The 21,040-nt window shown below is 40.4% G+C and overlaps 1 protein-coding gene across 1 annotated transcript in view; it reads right to left on the bottom strand.

Moving 5' to 3' along the window:
- LOC110215126 (uncharacterized) overlaps positions 1-21,040 on the bottom strand; it is a 31,564-nt gene that overhangs the window by 6,145 nt on the left and 4,379 nt on the right. The window contains 4 exon segments of the mRNA XM_078151850.1: positions 11,782-11,903; positions 11,905-13,898; positions 19,145-19,240; positions 19,892-20,018. Of these exon segments, the coding sequence (XP_078007976.1) occupies positions 11,782-11,903; positions 11,905-13,898; positions 19,145-19,240; positions 19,892-20,018 (2,339 nt within the window).

Genomic DNA, 21,040 nt, shown 5'->3' with positions numbered 1-21,040 from the left:
AATCCTATGTATTTGGTTTCGTATTTTCGTTCTCGTTTGAATTTAAAACCAGGATTCTGAAGAAAGGTCCATCCATAGGCTTCAGCAGACTCCCAAAGGGTTCCGTGTCACAAACAGGTTTAGACAAGAGCATTCCCAGGATCTACCAGTCTAGAACCTCTCCAAAAAGGGCGATGTTTCCAACTTCTCAGTCCTTGAAAGCACAGGCAACATGTCCAAGGTGTTTTGGCAGCAAGGGAAAAGAGGAGGGCTGGTCAGTTACCATTCATTAAGCACCTGTTTTGTGCCAGATGGGCAGCTATGTGGCGCCATAGTGCACAGAGCACTGGGCTTGGAATCAGGAAGACTCTTCCTGAGTTCAAATCTGGCCTCAGACACTTACTCCTTTGTGACCCAGGGCAAGTCACTTAATCCTGACTGGCTCACCAAAAAGAAAAAAAGAAAAAAGAATGAGTGGGTTAAAGAAAGAATCATAGAAACAATAGTTTCATTAAAGTGAATGACAACAATGAGACAACATAGCAAAATTTATGGAATGTAGCCAAAGCAGAACTTAGAGAGAAGTTACATCAATAAAACAGAGAAAGCGGAGCAATGGATTGGGCATACAACTAAAAAAAACCTAAAAAAGAACAAATTCAAAATTTCCAATTAAACACCAAATTGGAAATCCTGAAAATGAGAGATTAATAAGATGGAAAGAAAACCAGTGAATTAATAAGTAACACTAGGAGATGGGTTTTTTTGGGGGGGAGGAGGACCAATAAGATAGACAAACTGTTGATTAATTTGATTTAAAAAAGAAAAAAAAACAAATTACTAGTATCAAAAATGAAAAGTGTGAATTCAACATCAATGAAGAGGAAATTAAAGCAATCATTAGGAGCTATAGTTCCCAAATTCTATGTCAATAGATCTAAGAGTCTAAGTGAAATGGATGAATACAAACAAAAATACCAATTTCCCAGATTAACAGAAAAGGAAATTGAATACTTAAACCACTATATCTTAGAAAAAGAAATCAAACAAGTTCTCAATGAGTTCCCTAAGAAAAAAACATCCCCAGGACCAGCTGAATTCACAAGTGAATTCTACCAAACATTTAAATAACAATAAATGTTAATGCTATATAAACTATTTGATAAAACAGCCAAAGCAGTCCTACCAAATTCCTTTTACAACACAAACATGGTGCTGATACCTAAACCAGAAAGAGCAATAACAGAGAAAGAAAAGTCTAAAACAATTTCCTTAACAAATATTGATTTAAAAATTTTTACATAAAATGCTGGGAAGATTACAGCAATACATCACAAATTAGGGGAGCATGAAATAGCTTATCTGTCAGATCTATAAATAAGGGAACAATGTATGATCAGGCATGAGAGTAGACAACATTACAGGATATAAAATGGATTATTTTGATTACATTAAATTAAAAAGGGTGTGCACAAACAAAATCAATGCACCCAAGATTAGAAGGAAAGCAGAAAACTGGGGGAAATTTTACAGCAAATTTCTCTGGTAAGGGCCTCATTTCTCAAATATATAGAAAGCTTAATTAAATTTATAAGAATATAAGTTATTCCCCACTTGATAAATGGTCAAGGGATATGAAGTCAGTTTCCAGACTAGGAAATCAAAGCTATCAAGTCATAGAAAAATCTTCTAAATCACTATTGATTAGAGAAATTCAGATTAAAACAACTTTGAGGTACCACTTCACACCTATCAGATAGCCTAATAAAACAGAAAAGGAAAATGACAAATGCAGGAGGGAGTGTGGGAAATTTTGGACACTAATGCACTGTTGGTGGAGTTCTGAACTGATCCAACCATTCTGTAGAACAATTTGGAGCTATGTCCAAAGGCCAAACACACTGTACATACCCTCTGACCCAGCAATACGACTACTAAGTCTGTATCCCAAAGAGACCAAAGAAAAAAGGAAAGGGACCTATATATACAAAAATATTCACAGCAGCTCTTTTTGTGTTGGAAAAAAATTGGAAATTGAAGGGATGCCTATCAATTGGGGAATGGCTGAATAAGTTGTAGTATAAGATTGTGATAGAATACTATTGTGCCATAAGAAATGATGAGCAGACAGACTTCAAAAAAACCTGGAAAGACTTCCATGAACTGATGCAAAGTGAAGTGAACAGGACCAGAACACTGTACACCGTAACAGCAAATATTGTACAATGATCAGCTGTGAGTGTGTTAGCTATTCTCAGCAATACAGAGATCCGAGACAATTCTGAAGGACTAATGATGAAAAATACTATCCACCCCCAGAAACAGAACTGATGAAGTCTCAATTTACATCAAAGCATACTAATTTTTAAACATTGTTTTACTTGGGGGGCTTTTTTTTGGGGGGTCATCTCTTTTCTTTTACAACATGATAAATGTGGAAATATGTTTTGCATGACTGCTTATGTATAATAATCTATTGTGATGAATGAAAAGTTGAGAGACACAACTTCTGGGTAATTAATCATTTTATCAGTTATGGCTAGCAAATAATTAATAAAAGGATTTTCAATCAAAGACCCCTCCTGAAGGCCTCTGGATGTTTATATATCCTTGGTAGAGTGGCTGTTTCCAACAGGTGATAATCAACTGTGATTGGTTAACAATTAATGAGAGAATGAATATTATAATGAGGTGGACCTAATCAAATGACAGGCTAGGGGACTTGACTATGAATATGTTATTCTTACTCCCAGACCACCTCTAGCCTAAGACAATCCAGAAAAAGGATCTACACCCAACCAAGCTTTTCTGAACAGAAGGGCTGGATTTGCCTAGATTACATTCTTTTTACTTTTTAATCGGAACTAAGTTTCTCCAGTTGGGTGGGCTCTAAACAAGATTGAGGAGAATGTTAAATTCAATTTCATCATCAGCCCTGGTCTCAAGAGGCTAATTTGATCTTGTAGAGAATGAGAGAAATAACAAAGTTAAAAAAAAAACCCAAATCCTCCATAGTAATTGGTTATTCCTATGAGAGAAATATCAAACTGCGTGCCTTCACAATGATGAGGGAGGGGAAAGAGGGAAAGAGCTGAGAACTCAAAATTTTTAAAAATTAAGGTTAAGATTGTTTTTACATGTAATTGGAAAAAATTTTTTTAATAATAAATAATAAGAAACAAGAATCTTGTCCATTGTTTTTAGTCTTTAGGTTTTATGTCCACCATTGTTGTTTTTTCTAGTGGGAATCCCACTTCTGCTCTCAAGGCATTCTTTCTCAAATTCATTACATTCATATAATTTTTCTCCACGTTGAATCCACTGATAATTGAGCAATCATTTTACCTTCCAGGAAGGTCTTCCTTCATTTTTGAGGTTTCTATAAAGCAAGGTTAAATGACCTTTACATTCTCTATGATGGAAGGCTACATTCACTACATTCATAGGGTTTCTCTCCAATATGAATTTTCTGACATTCAAAGTCTGATCATTCACTCCAAGTCCTTTCAACATGTATTATATTCATTAGTCATTTCTCTAATATGAATTCTGTAATGTTAAGTTCTGACTGCCATTGCTTAGCCATTCCAAATTTATTACATTTACAAATTTTCCCTCTAAATTTACAAATTTCTCTCTCTTCTGACTTCCCAGATATTCCATAAGGTATATCCCCTTCCCAAAGGCCTTCATACTATGTGTGTGTGTGTGTGTGTGTGTGTGTGTTTTAGGTAATGCTTTAATGTTTGCAAAGCTCTACGTACATAATCCATTATGGTGTTTGATAAGAATTATCCTCCTATGGAAGGCCATTCCTGTTCATTACATTGCTATTTTTCTTTAGTATGGATTTTCTGATGGCAGGTCAGTCCTGTCTACTGACTGAAGTCTTTGCCCTATTTATTATATTCATAAGGTTTGTCTCTAGTAAGAATATTTGATGTACAGGAATTATGCTTGTCTTAAAAGTGTGCTGTGAATATATTTTCTTTTCAAGAAGTCAGCTGATCAGCTTTATTGGTACACACCAGCACATGGAAATAGCAGGTTATATAATCGATTCTCTAGAATTGTTTCTTTCTTCATTTGTTTTTTGCTAGTCAATGAGGGGACGTGACTTGCCCAGAGTCATGGAGCTAATGAGTGTTATGTGTCTGAGACTGCATTTGAACTCAGGTCCTCCTGACTCTAGGCCCAGGGCTCTATCCACTGTGGTACTTAGCTACCCTTAGAATTCTTTTTTTAAATTTTTTTTAACATAAATTTATTTATTTTTAGCTTTCAACATTCACTCCCACAAGTTTTTGAATTCCAAATTTATACCCCATCTCCCCCCTCCCCCACCCCAAGATGGCATGCATTCTGAATATCCCTTCCCCTAGTCTGTCCTCTTTTCTATCTCTCTCCCCTTCTCTTATCCCCTTCCCCTTCTATTTTCCTATAGGGCAGCATAGACTTCTGTACCCCATTTCCTGTATTTCTTATTTCCCAGTAGCATGTGAAAACATTTTTTTAAACATATGTTTTTAAAACTTTAGGTTTCAAATTTTCTCTCTTCCTCCCTCCCCACCCACCCTCATTGAAAAGGCAAGCAACTCAATATAGGTTGTACATGTGCAGTTATGCAAAACACGTCCATAGTAGACATGTTGTGAAAAACTAACTCTATTTCCCTTAATCCTATCCTGCCCTCCCATTTATTCTATTCTTTCTTTTGACCCTGTCCCTCCTCAGAAGTATTTACTTCTGATTACTCCCTTTCCCAATCTGCCCTCCTCTTTATCATCCCCCTGCTCCCCCTATTTTCCTGTGTAAGACAGATTTCCATACCCAATTGAATGTGTATGTTATTCCCTCCTTAAGCCAAATCCTATGAGAATAAGATTCACTCATTCCCTCTCACCTTCCCCTGTTTCCCCTCCACTGTAAGAGACTTTTCTTTTCTGTTTTTTTTGTGAGATAATTTACCCCATTCTACCTCTCCCTTTCTTCTCTGAGTATAATCCTCTCTCATCCCTTAATTTTATTCTCCAGATATGACCCCTTAATCTTCAACTCACCCTGCCCTCTATCTATCTACATATACATACATATAATTTTTTTCCTCCAACTACCCTAATACTGACAAAGTCTCATGAGTTATATCATCTTTCCATGCAGGAATGTAAACAGTTCAATCTTAATAAGTCTCTTATGATTTCTCTTTCCTGTTTACCTCTTCATGTTCCACTTGAGTCCTGTATTTGAAAGTCAAATTTTCTATTCAGCTCTGGTCTTTTCATCAGAATGCTTGAAAGTCCTCTATTTCACTGAATGACCATTTTTTCCCCTGAAGGATTATACTCAGTTTTGCTGGGTAGGTGATTCTTGGTTGTAATCCTATCTCCTTTGCCCTCCGAATATTATATTCCATGCCCTGCGGTCCTTTAATGTAGAAGCTGCTAAATCTTGTGTTATCCTGATTGTGTTTCCACAGTACTTGAACTGTTTCCTTCTGGCAGCTTGTAATATTTTCTCCTTGACCTGGGAACTCTGGAATTTGGCTACAATATTCCTAGGAGTTTTCCTTTGGGGATCTCTTTCAGGAGGAGATCTGTGGATTCTTTCAATTTCTATTTTGCCCTCTGGTTCTAATATATCAGGGCAGTTTTCCTTGATAATTTCTTGAAAGATGATGTCTAGGCTCTTTTTTTGATCATGGCTTTCAGATAGTCCAATAATTTTTAAATTCTCTCTCCTGGATCTATTTTCCAGGTCAGTTGTTTTTCCAATGAGATATTTCACATTGTTTTCTAATTTTTCATTCTTTTGGATTTGTTCTACTGTGTCGTGATTTCTCCATGAAGTCACTATCTTCCAATTGCTCTATTCTAATTTTTAAGGAAGTATTTTCTTCAGTAAGCTTTTGGATTTCCTTTTCCATTTGGCCAATTTTGCATTTTAGGGCCTTCTTCTCCTCACTGGCTTTTTGGACCTCTTTGGCCATTTGGGTTAGGCTATTTTTTAAGGTGTTATTTTTTTCAGTATTTTTTTGGGTCTCCTTTAGCAGGCTGTTGACTTGTTTTTTGTGATTTTCTTGCATCACTCTCAGTTTTTCCTCTACTTCCCTTACCTGCTTCTCAAAATCCCTTTTGAGCTCTTCCAAGGCCTGGGACTGATTCATATTTTTCTTGGAGGCTTTGGATGTAGGAGCTTTGACTTTGTTGTCTTCTTCTGGTTGTATATTTTGATCTTCTTTGTCACCAAAGTAAGATTCTATGATCTGACTCTTTTTGTGCTCCTTGCTCATGATCCCAGCCAATTACTTGAGTTTTAAACTTTTGTTAAGGTAAGAGTCTGCTTCCAATGTGGAGAATGTATTGTCCCAAGCTTCAGGGGTTTGATAGCTGTTCTCAGAGATACTTGTAGGGACCTGTAAATTTTCAATTCTTCCAAGGTGGTATGATAAGGGGCAAGGTATTTACTCCTTCCCTGGCCTGTGACCACAAGTATTCCTTTCTGTCCTGTAACTGTGAGGAAGGGTTCCTCTCCACAGTCACTCCAAGCTCTACCACGCCAGCATTCCTCCTCACCCCAGCACCGCTGCCCAGAACTGTGACCCAGATCCAAAACAGGGACAAAGCAAGAGATTACTGCCTCAGCACTGGCAAAGAGATCCCTGCAGTCCCTCTCTGATCAGCCACTGGATTCCCCCTCAGTCTGTGGGCCAGAAGCTTGGGAAGCAGCTGCTCCCCGCCAGGGCCATGCTTTTGGGGAATGGAGCTGTAACCCCACCTTCCTGTCTCAGCACCGACAGAAACAGACTTTTCCCACTGACCTTCTAAGTTGTCTTTGGCATTTGTGGATTGAGGAGTCTGGAAACCTCCACAGCTGCCCATGCTTTAGTCCTCTGAGGCCTGCTCCAGGTTCACTGCGGCCTGCGCACCCACGGTGCGCTGCGCTGCACTCCCAGCCCGGCGCAATACACCTTTCTGATCAATCATCCAGGTTCTCTTGGGCTGGAAATTTGTTTCACTCTGTCTTTTTGTGGGTTCTGCTGATTCAGAATTTGTTTAGAGCCATTTTTTATGAGTATTTGGAGGGATTTGGAGGAGAGCTCAAGCAAGTCACTGCTTTCACTCCGCCATCTTGGCTCAACCCCTTGCCCCTAGAATTCTTGAATATCAGTGAACTCAGTGGTAAGTTTTTAAAGTTACTTTAGTTCACAATATAATAGTTACTGTAAAGGTTGTTCTGCTCTTGGAGATTTTCTTCTGTATCAGTTCCTAAAAGCTTTCCCACATTTCCCTGAAACCACCCTATACTTTGTTCACCCACTCCCAATTACTGAGTAGCTCTTTTGTTTCCAGTTAATTGTTGAAAAAAAGTGCTTCCATAGTTTGTCATTTCATCAAAATTTGTTTCCTACATAATTTCTCCCTTGAATATTCCCAGAAAGCCATCACATATAACAAAGAAGATAGTAAGGAAAAAAGCCCTGCACAAGTGATCAACACATCAGGGAAAACAACTCGGAAAATACATTCAGTGCTCCCAAGTCATACAGCAGAGACCCATGCAAAGGAGCAGGGAGAGGTGTCTTTTCATACCAGTCTTGAAGATGATGCTTCTTCGGGTTCTATTGAATTCATTGACATTTTCTTTGGGGCTGTTCTTCCCATTTACACTTTGGCATGAAAGAAGTTTGTTGTCTTGGTTCTAACTTTACTACACGTGAAATGCTAACATGTGGACATCTCCGCTGCTAATCTTCAGATGGACTATCAGTGCCTGAACTGTGCTAGAGCCTTCTCAGCTCCTATGGTCTGATGAGCCACAGTCAGACACACTGGACCTTAACCCCAACATGGTGATGTCATTTTCTCCTCTCGTGAGCACTGAACAGCCAACTTCACTAGACAGCAGTTCATGTCTGTCTCCCCAAGCATCGGTATTCATCCTATTTGCTGTTTTCTCATAACACAGTAACATTTCATGGCATTTGGTACCACCATTGGTGTGGCCATTCCTCATCAATCAGCACCTACTTCCTGTCCTTTGAAAGATGAAGCTTGTTCTATAAAGGGATTTCTTTTTGTTAGTGACTTCCTCAGGGCATATACCCAGCAGTAACATCTTTGGTTCAAAAGGGTATGAATGGGGTAGCTAAATGGCAAAGTGGATAGAGGTCTGGCCTAGCAGGCAGGAGTACCTGAGTTCAAATCTGGCCTCAGACACTTGACATTTACTAGCTGTGTGACCTGGGCAAGTCACTTTACCCCAACTGCTGCACTCCAAAAAAAAGAGAGAGAGAAAATAATGGGTATGAACCAGGGGTGGGGAACATGTAGGCCACACGTGGCCTTCCAAGTCCTTGGGTACAGTCTTTTGACTGAGTCCAAGTTTTACAGAACAAATCCTTTTATTAAGGGGATTTGTTCTGTGAAGTTTGGATTCAGTCAAAGGGCTGCACTTGAGGACCTAGAGGGCCACATATGGCTTTGAGGCTGCAGGTTCTCCACCATTTGTATGAACATTCAAGTCACTTTAGTTAGATAATTCCAAACTGCCTTGCAAAATAGTTGGACTAATTCACAGTCCCAACAGAACATTACTGTGTTTATCTTTCCACATCCTTTTGAACACAGACTATTCCCATGGTTTTTCCTCTTTTGCAGGATAAGAGGTAAAATTTCAGGATTATATTGATTTGCATTTATCTTATTACTAATTGATTTTATATGGTTGGGTTTGCAATTTTTCTTTGAAGAACCACTCCTTCACTATGTTTTAAGTGTTAATCACTGGGAGAATCATTTGATATTGTATGTTTTGTAATTTGTCTACAGACAGTGTTCCAAAAACTTTCATGGAGCTTTAAATTTGAAGTTTAAAACTGCAGTAAGTATTTTTGGACACCATATGTATTGAATATCAGGTCCTTAGAGACTTTTGATAAAAAGTTTTGATCTCTCCCCTTCTTACCTTAGTTGCATTAATTTTATTAATGAAAAGGCTTTGCAATCTCATCAGACTGAAAAGGCCTATTTTTTTTTGTCATCACCTGTATCCCACATTTGATTAATAATTCACACCACAGTCATCTCTTATTCTAGCTCTCTTCCAATTATTCCAATTATTTTTCAGGAACCATATTCATTTTGTTTATTGTTGTACATAGTATAAAATGGGGTTCTAAACTTTTTTTTTGCTAGTCACATAATGGGGTTATGTGACTGACCTAGGGTCATACAGCTAGTAAGTGTCAAGTGTCTGAGGCTGGATTTCAAGTCAGGTCCTCCTGACTCCAAGGTCGGTGGTCTATCCACTGTGTCACCTAGCTGTCCCTTAAACTTATTTTTTTCAAGACTACTGTTCAGTTTCCCCAGAAATTCTTGTTGATAGATCCCAATTACTAGTATCATCTTGGCATTTTGAAATGTAGCATTAAAGCTTAGTGAGAGACATAGCTAAGCTAAGTCATCCTCAATGAGTTTAAAGAATGACAATGGAAGGCCAAAAAAGGAAAGGAAAACAGAAAAGCCTTGCAAAAATTTTTATAAAACCTTTTCTCACCAATAAGGACAGTGGTGCAACAATATATTGATTTGAAATTGCTTTTCTGGAAATGCTGACAGAAAAAGCAGAAAAGGATGAGGGAGGGGATTGGAACAAGCATACACAGAGGAGACGCTGCTGAAGTTTATAAGCATGCTGGGTTAATGATTCATAAGGTAGGTGAAGAGAAAGAGAGCAAAGAGGGAAAACCTTAGATCTCGTTTCAACGTCTCGAAAGGTGAAAAAAAGAACAATGACAACTACTGATTTATATACCTACTTTCTCATTTATAAAAAATAAATTTTCTTAATAATACTAGACACAAAGAAATCAAAGCTATCTCGTTATATGAAACAATGCTCTAAATCACTTGATTAGAGAAATGCAAATTAAAACAACTTTTGAGGTTCCACCTCACACCTATGAGATTGGCTAATAGACAAAAAAAAGAAAATGTTGGATGTTGGAGAGGATGTGGGAAAACTGGGACACTAATACATTGTTGGTGGAGCTGTGAATTGTTCCAACCACTCTGAAGAACAATTTGGAACCATGCCCAAGGGCTTTAAAACTGCATACCCTTTGATCAAACAATACCACTGCTAGGTCTATATCCCAAAGACATCTATGAAAAGCGAAAAGGACCTCGCTGTACAAAAGTATTTGTAAGAGCTCTTTTTGTGGTGGCGGAAATTGAAGGGATGCCCATCAATTGGGAAATGGCTAATCAAGCTGTGGGATATGATTGTAATGGAATATTATTCTGCTGTAAGAAATGACAAGCAGTATTGTGCTATAAGAAATGATGAACAGGCTGATTTCAGAAAAACCTGGAAAGACTTGTATGGTCTGATGCTGAGTGAAGTGAGCAGAACCAAGGGAACATTGTACAAAATAACAGCCACACAGTGTGATGACTAATATTGATAAACTTAACCCTCCCCAGCAATACAAGGATCAAAGACACCTCAAACTTTTAATTTACCTCTTTGCAACTTGCTCTTCTTTCTACCCTCTGCAATCAAATAAAGATAAAATTTTGTGTAAAGTTTTAGTAAGCTATCATGGGGGAGTGGATACAGTTATACACTTGTTGCCCAACATAAGGTTCCTCTATCCTGAGTTTTTCCTACTCGTGGTTTGACACATCAAATTTCTCCTCTTAACCACACTTACCAGAAATGGACTGTATGAGATGCTACTTGGGCAGCACAAAGAGAGTTCCTTTTAGTTTTCTTAATTTTCAGTGGGTGTTTATTGTTCCTTCACTCTGAAACCATGATATCAAGTATATTATTCTCCAGCGTGTATCCTGTTTGTTCTCAAGAAATACTCTCTCAAGTTAATAACATTCATACAATTTTCTCCAGTTTGAATCTACTCATACAGAATAAGCAATCTGCTATTTAGAAAAGCTCTGCCTCATTTCTAATTTTTCTATGAAGGCTGACTTAAATGATGAACTTCTATAAATTCTCTGCAGGGAAAGGCTTTGCAACAATTATATTTGTATGCTTTCTGTCCAGTATGAAATTTCTGAAGTCAAGAGAGTATGATGCCCTATTGGAAGGTCTTTCAAAATGATGTTCATTAGTTTTATCTTTAATATAAAATCTGTAACATTTACTAAGTTCTTAGTTCCAATGGTTGACAACCCAAAATACATTACATTCATAAAGGTTTCCTCTCAAATGACTTATTTTATGGAAGTCATATCTCCTTCACAAAGCCCCTCCTATGATCATTTCTGTAAAGCTAGCATTGATACTACTTCAACCATGTATGTATCTTACCTCATTGGATTTTCAAAGGAACCCTGATATCATCCCTCACTTGCAGATGGAGAAACTAAAGCCAAGAGAGGTTAACTGACCTGCCAAGAGGCACATAGCTCCTACGGCGGAATCTGAACTCAGGTCTTCCTGATTCCAAACCTGGTATTCTTAGACACTTTACTACCAAAGCATCTCATCACAGTATTAAGGTTCCTCTCCAGTTTCTAATTTCAATAAGTATTTCTTCCAACTGAAGGTTTTCCTACAATTATGTTTCTTTCCAGCATGGATTGTGATTCTGAGCAAGTTCTAAGCTCCCTTGGATGGCTTTCCCAAATTCATTGTTTTTTCCCCCATTGTTAAGATTCAACAGAACACAATTTAATAATTCAATAATAATTTAATGACATAAGATTTAATAATATGTCTTCTCTGCCACAAGTTAATCATATTCCAAAAGTTTCTCTCCTATGTCAAATTTCTAATGTTCAAGTGTCATTTTCCAACTTAAGGCCTTCTGACATTCTGATGAAATGTTTTTCCTGTGGGTTTTCTGATGTTTCTGTAAGAATTGTCTTCCTGCTAAAAGCCTTTCCACATTGATTACAATGAATATGGTTTTTCTCCAATATGAATTTTCAGATGTTCACTAAGACTTGTCTTCTCTCTAAAAGCTTTCCCACATTCATTACATTCATAAGGTTTCCCTCCAGTATGAATTTTGTGATGTCGAGTAAGTCTTGTCTTCCTGGTGAAGGCTTTCCCACATTGATTACATTGATATGGTTTCTCTCCAGAATGACATTTCTGATGTTTACTTAGTCCTGTCTTCTCACCAAAGACTTTCCCACATTCATTACATTCATAAGGTTTCTGTCCAGTATGAATATTGTGATGTTCAATAAGTGTTCTTTTCTGACTGAAGGCTTTCCCACATTCCTTGCATTCATAAGGTTTCTCTCCAGTATGAATATACTGATGTTTAGTAAGTTTCTTCTTCTGACTGAAGGCTTTCCCACATTCATTACATTCATAGGATTTCTCTCTAGCATGAATATTCTGATGCTCAGTAAGTGTGTTCTTTTGCTTGAAAGCCTTCCCACATTCATTACATTCATAAGGTTTCTCTCCAGTATGAATATTTTGATGTTCAGTTAGTGTTCTCTTCTGACTGAAGGCTGTCCCACATTCATTGCATTTATAGGGTTTCTCTCCAGTATGAATTTTCTGATGTCTTGTAAGTCCTGTCTTCCGACTGAAGGTTTTACCACAATTGTTACATTCATAAGGTTTCTCACCAGTATGAATATTCTGGTGGCAGGTAAGTGTTACTTTCCGACTGAAGGCTTTCCCACATTCCTTACATTTGTAAGGTTTCTCTCCAGTATGAATTTTTTGATGTTGAGTAAGGCTTGACTTCCTGGTGAAGGCTTTCCCACATTCATTACACTGATAAGGTTTCTCTCCAGTGTGACTTTTCTGATGGTCAGTAAGAGCAGATTTCCTGCTAAAAGCCTTACCACACTTATTACATTCATATGGTTTCTCTCCGGTATGAATTTTCTCATGACAGGTAAGTCCTGCCTTGTGACTAAAGGCCTTCCCACATTCATTACATTGATATGGTTTCTCTCCAGAATGAATTTTCTGATGACTCCTAAGTCCTATCGTTTTATGGAAGACTTTCCCACATTCATTACATTTATAATTGTTCTTCCCAGTATGAATGTTCTGATGTCCATTCAGTCCCGCCTTCTGACTGAAGGCTTTCCCACATTCGTTGCATTCACATGGTTTCTTGATCTTATGAATATTCTGGTTGTCAGCAAATGTTCTCTGCAGCCTGAAGGCCTTTTCACATTCATTACTTTCATAAGCTTCTTCTCCAGTATGAATTCTATTATGCATAGTAATGTCAGCTTTCTGTGAGTAGGCCTTTTTATACTCATTACTTACATAAGCTTTTTCTCTAGCATGAATTCTCTGATGTTCTATAAGTTCTATCTTCTGATTAAAAGCTTTTCTACATTTGTTACATTCAAAATATTTTTCTACAACAGGAATTCTGTGATTCTGAGAAATGTTTATGCTACTTGACAAAGTCTGATCACATTCACTCCCTAAATGTGCTCTCTCTCCATTCTGTTGACTGTGATGTTCACTGAGGTCTGAGTCATAACTAAACAATTTCTCACCTTCATTATACCTAGAAAACATCTTCTTTAAGGAAATTCTCTTCTGTTTATTCAGGTATGAATGCAATGGGACTCCCCTTTGCTCTGTAACACATGGATGAAGAAGATTCCTTCCAAGAGACATGTTACGTTGTGGGAAAAGGATTGTTCCTTGGTAGAAGCCTCCATCATGTCTTTTATATGCATGTTCTCTAACTTGATTGAGAGTCTTTATTTCAAATATTTGCATATGTCCAAAAAGTTCCTCTTCACTGCTCTGCTGTTTTTCTAATAAAGCACAACATTCCCTGGCTTTGCCAAACTTGGAGACACAGAGACTACCCACATGAACTCTTCCTTGGAATGGTTCTTCCATGGAGAAGCCACATGTTGGAGGAGACTCCCTGTTTTTTTCAGGCGTACTGTTCCAATCTGAAAGACATTTTTAAAAATGTAAACATTCCTTGCTGCCTGTGTATAACACTTAGCCCAAGTTCCTCTCTTCCATCAAATAGATCATTCTCATCTACTTTTGCAGGCCAATTACACATTGCTCCCCTTCAGAGACACTGCAGCCTAGGTAAACTGGCCTCCAAAGACTATCCCCCACATCTCAATTGTAGTTCTTCCTCACCTCTGCCTCTTCAAAATTCTGATTTCATCTGAAATTCAGCTCAAGGGTGACTTCCTACCTGAGGCCTTTCCCAGTGCCTCAGTGATTAGCATCTCTACCTCAGGAAAGACCACACACTGGCTTTATATATATTTTTAATTACTGTTATGTGTATATGTTGTTTCATCTTAACGAATGTAAGCTCTTGGGAGACAGAGGTTGCTTCAAGCCAAGAGTTGCTCTTAGTGTCCCATCTGCTAGTCCCTGATACAGTGCTAGGCACAGTGACAGGTACGGAGGAGATGCTTAACTAATACTTGAGTCTGTAGGCTATTTTCTCATGGTCAATCTGTAAAAGTCAAATCCACTCCAAGATTCAAACCCAGGTCTTCTGAATTCACATCTTGGCCTCTTTCTGTTTTGCATACTAGTGGATAGACCCCTTCTACATATCAGTAAATGGCAGACCTAGGAGCAATGAGCAGAAGCTATAGGAAACCACTTTGAACATGTACACAAAGTATTTCCACAGTTGTCCCAAGTCAGAGGATCTGCCTTAAAAGCTGTAACGACCTCACTTATTAGGCAACTGTGTCCCAAAGAGGTTCAAACTATGGCTGAAGTCACTGATACAATTCCCAGCCAGTGTAGTGAAGTGCTTTTCTCGCCTCTTAATTTGAACCCAAACCTAAATATGCTCATCTCCCAGATGGAGTGAACAGGCTATAGGATACATCCCTTCTCCCCCCATCCCCAATCCTCCCAACCACAGATCCTGTTTCTATATACTAGAAAAAGAGGCTGGTAGAAACTGACAGAACTAAAAGCAAGTGTAAAACACTTTTAGCAGAAATCAAGGAAGAACTAAATTGATGTATGTTCCATGCCTAGGTGGAAATGATACAGTAAAAACGACAATACTGCCAGAAATCAATTAATATATGTATTAAACATATGGGACCTCCTGGCCTGGGAACACCTACCATTCCTGCACCTGATTTCAATCCCTGCCTCAGTCATATAAGATGCAGGTCACTTTGAATTGGTCACAGACTTTCTGAACCTCAGTTTCCTCATCTGTACAATGAGAGGCTTGGCACAGATGACCTCTAGGGCCCATTTCATCTCTAAATTGGATCCACTGCTATCCTTTCTTTGCAGAAGTTAAGGACTACAGTTGTGGAATCCTGCATAATACATCAGACTTAGCTGATGTGCTGATCAGCTTGGCTGAACTGTTTCTTTTTCTTTTTCTTTGTTAAAAGCGGAAGGCTGTCTCAGGGAAATAGGAAGACCTTCTTAGGAAATTCAGGTGATAAAAAAGAAAAGCTATGAATAAAAAGATAAAAGAAACAATAACTGTTGACACTCTCTAGTAAAAGCCAATCAAAAAAGAAATCAAGCCCGTGCCACTATCTTACGCTTACTGAATCACAGAAGATAAAATCTCTATGCTGACATAGCTGTGGTGAAATAAGAGGCTGTTATTCTGCTGAAGAAACTGTGAGTGAGCTAGATATTGTTTAAAGGAACATGGAAATATACACAGTGAACGATCTAGAGGTGCTCATTGCCACTCTCCCCAGGGTCTCACGACCAAGAACAGATTCTAAGGACAGCGATCAAAAGAAGAAACACCTTTGTCGCTAAGGCATTCATAGAAACTGGGCTGCTTACAGTGAGCCACTGAGCATTTGCTAACCATGCACTATGCACTAATAATCACTGTGCCAAGGAGAAGGAGGAGAAGCGCAAAAGGCAGACACTGCTCTTGAGGAGCGCACAGTCACCATGGGACAGTCAACAGGCAGGTAAATGTGTACAAGCCACATACAGGATAGACAGGAAATGATCAAAAGAGGAAAGGTGCTACAATTAAGAGGGGCTGGGAACGGATTCTTGTAGAACATGGGATGTTATCTGGGATGTGAAGGAAGCTGAGAAGCCAAGAGGCAGAGATGGGGAGAGAACATTCCAGGCATGAAAGAGCCACAGAAAGTGCCTGGATCTGAGCGATAGAGTGTCTTCTCCTTGGAACGACACGGAGGCCACTGGCATGACATCAAAGAGCAACTGGGGGTGTGTAAATATAAAAAGACTGAAAAGGCGGGGAAAGATGGCTGGGCTAAGAAGCACTCTGACTGCCACACAGATGACTTTGTATTTGCGATAGAGGTGACGGGGAGCCACTGGGGTTTATTGAGTACAGGAGTGACACACTCAGACCTGCACTAGCGACTGAATGGACTGGAGTGTGGAGAGGTTTGTGGCAGGCAGAGTCCCCCAGAAGCTATTGCAATAATCCAGGTGACGAGGGCCTACACCAGGGGGTGACAGTGTCAGAAGAGAAAAGGGGGGTGTATTTGAGAGATGTGGCAAAGGTGAAATTAATAGGTCATGACAAAAGACTGGATATGGGGGATGGGAGGAGACAAGGATAACATCTGGATTGTGAATTAGGAGGACTATGAAGATGATGGTATCAACAATAATAAAGAAAGTCGTAAGGGCAGAAGTTAAGAGGAAAAAGTTAATGAGGTCAGTTCATGCTATGCTCAGTTACAAGTGGCCTTTCACAGTGGCTACACCCAATCTCCCAATTCCATTCTGTTCCCTCCTGATCGCCCCTGGCCACTTCCCCCCCTTTATCCTATCTAGACTCCATCGTCCCTTGGCCACATGATTCAGGGCCCTGCTTTCTGTGTACCCCAAACGACTTGGCCACTCCCAGATCCCTCCCACAGTCTCTCTGTATATAAGGTCCATCTTGTCTCTGTTAAGGTGCTCAGATTCTTAAAATCTAGTCACTGCTCAGATTTTTACAATCTAGCCAACAGCTCACAAACATTCAGGCTCCTTAAGGGTCTAGCTAATATGGCGGATCTTTAACAAACCTTGTCTTTGGCTCAAAAAAATTTTTTTTTAATTAAAAAAGATATGCTGAGTTAAAATGTATACTGCATATCCATTCTGAAACGGCTGCTAGGTAGTTGGTGATATGAAAACAGAAGACCGGGTAAACAGATTTGAGAATCGTAGGCACAGAGATGACAATTAAATCCAAGGAAGCCGATGAGATCAACAAGAGGACTAGCATAGTGGAAGAAGAGAGGAAGGTGCAGGACAATGCCCAGTGGGCCAACCATGGTCAGTGGGCAACGTCTACGTGAAGACCCAGCAAAGGACACTGAGAATGAGCGGTCAGACGTGTAGGGGGACAACTAGGAGAGGGCAGAGCCTTAAAAACAAAAGGCAAGAAGAGTCTGAAGGAGAAGACCGATCAACAGCATCAAAGGGCACCGGAAGGACTGGGCAATTAGGAGATCACTGCAAACACTGGCGAAGACTTCTGGCTGAATGACAAAGAGGGAGGTCAGATGATAGAGAAATAAGAAGAGGATGAGGAGTGGAGGAACGCACTACAGCAGGCCTTCCAGGGAGTTTTACCACAAAGGGCAGACCAGATAAGGGAAGACAGTTAGCAGAGACAGAAGACTCAAGTGAGGGCGCTCTGAAGACGTCTGAGACAGGAGAATGTTGTTTCGTTGTAGGCAGCAGCAGACATCAGCAGACAGGGACAAAGCGGAGATCAGTGAGAAAGGAGGGATTGGAGGAGAGCCACCTGCCGCAAAGGTGGGAAGAAATGGGATCACGTCTGTAGAGCAATTTGGAACTCTGCCCAAAGGGCCATAAAAACGTGCATATCCTTTGACCCAGCAATAGAACTTCTAGGGCTGCATCCCAAAGAGATCATACAAATGGGAAAAGGACCCACATGTACAAAAATATTCATAGCAGCTCTTTTTGTGGTGGCAAAGATTGGAAATTGAGAGGATGCCCATCCATTGGGGAATGGCTGAACAAGCTGTGGTATGTGGTTGTGATGGAATACGACTGTGTTATAAGAAATGATGAGCACACAGACTTCAGAAAAACCTGGAAAGACTTGTATGGACTGATACCGAGAGAAGTGAGCCAAACCAGGAGAACATTGTGTACAGTAACAGCCATGCTGTGCGATGACTAACTTTGATAGACTTAGCCCTTCTCAGCAATGCAACGATTTAAGACATCTTCAAAAGTCTCGTGATGGAAAATGCTAGCCACATCCAAAGTAAGAACTGTGGAGTTTGAATGCAGATCAAAGCATACTATTTGCTAATTTTTTTCTCCTGTTTTGCTTTGTTTCCTCTTTCTTGTGGTTCCTCCTACTGGTTCTAATTCTTCCTTACAACATGACTAATGTGAAAATATGTTTAATAGGAATGTATATGTATAGCCTATATCAAATTGCATGCTTTCTTAGGGAAAGGGATTAAAAATTTACAACTCAAAAGCTTATGGAAGTGCTTGTTGATAATCAAAATAAATTAATAAAAAATGTTTTTAAAAATTTTTTTAAATTAAAGTGAAAGGGGAAAGATGAGCCTAAAAAACTTGTAATAAAAAGCAAATGGCTCAGTGGATAGAGCACTGGACCCAGAGTCAGGAAGATTCATCTTTCTGAGTTCAAATCCAGTCTCAGACACTGACTAGCTGGGTGACTCTGGGCAAGTCACTTCATCCTGTCTGCCTCAGTTTCCTCATCTGTAAAATGAGCTGGAGAAAGAAATGGCAAACCACTCCAGTATCTCTGCCAAAAAAAACTCCAAACAGGGTCACAAAGAGTCAGACACGATGGAACAACAATAAAAAGCAATCCAAAGGGGACATGACAACACATGGGCCGTGTCCAGTCCTGACTTCATCAGTTAGCAGTCACAAAACAACAGAGACACACAACGTTCATGAGAGGAGAAGCAGAAGGGCTCCTGAGGAGCAGGTCAGGCACTAAAATGGTGAAAGAGAAAACTCTCTCCTTTCTCGACGTCCCCCCCGAGACTGGAGGGAGAAAGCAGCAGAAGATGAGGCTCTGGGAAGCAGCCCATCCCAGACGGCCTCAGCTCTGCTCCACAGTAGTCTCAGGAGCTGTGAGAAATCCCTGACCAAGCCTGTCAGAGGCCCTTCTCCAAACAACCAGCTGGGATGTTGCTGATAGCGACTCACCTGCTTTGCACTCACTCACCTGCACAGGTGCTTCTTGGGCCCTCTCCCTCGGACACCCAAACCACTTCCCCTCGCTCCAAATGACCAATCACAGCTGGTTTAGAAACTGCTAGTCCTGCACATGGGAATGCAAAGATGCTGGCTCAGAATTTGGACCATCTCTCACAGGGAAAAATGGGAATGCCAGGAAGGCCTAAAGAGAGGGACAAAGGACCACTGACCTGGGCTCCTAGGACGTACAGGAGAATGCATTAAGGAGTGAACCTGGCCCCAGAAAGGACCCCCCCAAGACCATGGGAACCTTCCATGTCTCCAATATCTACACAGGAACTTTAGGGAAGGATCTCGGACTTGAGGGGAAAAGGAACAACACAGGAAGAACCTCAGGACCACACAATGAACCTGCCAATGTCTTTCACCTGGACACAGGCAGAAGCAGCCTGTGACGTGGCCACAGAAGGATGGGCAACCTAGAGTTTCTGCAAAAGAAACAAGAACTGGGGGCAGCTAGGTGGCGCAGTGGATAAAGCACTGGCCCTGAAGTCAGGAGGACCTGAGTTCAAATCCGGCCTCAGACCAAACACTTGACACTTACTAGCTGTATGACCCTGGGCAAGTCACTTAACCCCAATTGCCTAAAAATAAAAATTTAAAAAAAAAGAAACAAGAACTGTTAAACACAGGAGAGAAGCCACAGCATTCAGTATGGAAGGAAGCAAAAGTTCCCCATTACAGAGAGTCTGAGTCCCTGGGAAGCCATCCTTACCCAGCCAGACCAGGTTCCTATAGTTCTCCAGCATCACGTCCCTGTACAGCTGCTTCTGGGCAGGGCGCAGGCATTCCCACTCCTCCAGGGTGAAGTCCACAGCCACGTCCTTGAAGGTCACTGATTCCTGAAATACCAATTCTATTTCTGCATCTTCAGGGCCCCTTGAGGGATTCAAGAGGTCAAGGCTGGTTTTCACAGAATGCAACAAGGGAGAAGGCCCCTCAGAGGCCATCTAGTGCAACCCACACCTGAACAAGCACCGGAGGTACCACTTCCTCAGCAGGTGGGGAGAGCAGTCCAAGACGGAATGCTTGAGCTCAGGAGTTCTGAGCTACCCTAGGAGCAAAGTCAATCAGGCGGCTCTTCCAACCAGAGCACCAACACAGCGACCCCCCAAATCAGAACTTTACATTGCTCCTATTAACTCAATACCACAGACCTTTATTTGGGGACTCTTAATTTCAAGGCAAAGGACATGAAAATGAAATGACCAATGAGCTTTTCCTTCAGGGGCCTAAGTTTTACGTGGGATAAAAAGAAGTACAATGCGTACATAGGTGAGTAAATGAAAGCTTGTTTGAGGACAGCATGCACCATTGGTCAAAGGAATGTGGAATACCTTGGAAGAGGAGGTAGTAGCTGACCTGAGCCTTGAAGGATGCCAGAGGATATAAGGGATGAAAGAGCACAAAAGGGCCTTCCCCAACACAGGCTCTGCCCTCAAGGAGCTGACCCTTTCATAAGAAGAGACCACACAAGGGGAGAGGTGGCTGGGCAAGGGAGCTTTGGGGGATTATTCAGGCACAGTGACAAGTAAGATGCTAGCATACACCCTAGATCCCTGTAGATAACTAGCAGCAATGTGAAACATGGTTTCTGGCTGCTTACAATGAGTGTCTACTTCTCACTCATTCACAAACAGCATAGCTAACTTATAAGGACAGCTAGGTCCAGTGGATAGATCACTAAGTCCTGCCTGTTCAAATTTGGCCTCAACCGCTTACTAGCTGTGTGACCCTGGGCAAGTCACTTAACCCCATTTGCCTCAGTTTCCTCCTTTGTAAAATGAGCCAGAGAAGGAAATGGCAAGCCACTTCAGGATCTTTGCCAGGAAAACTCCAAATGGGGTCATGAAGAGTCGGACGT

This window comes from Phascolarctos cinereus, unplaced genomic scaffold (genome assembly GCF_003287225.1).
Source record: "Phascolarctos cinereus isolate Bilbo 61053 unplaced genomic scaffold, phaCin_HiC Scaffold_4;HRSCAF=312, whole genome shotgun sequence".
In the NCBI taxonomy this organism is placed as follows: Eukaryota; Metazoa; Chordata; class Mammalia; order Diprotodontia; family Phascolarctidae; genus Phascolarctos; species Phascolarctos cinereus.
The sequence above is the reverse complement of the archived record's forward strand: the minus strand, read 5'-3'. Positions and strand labels throughout refer to the sequence as shown.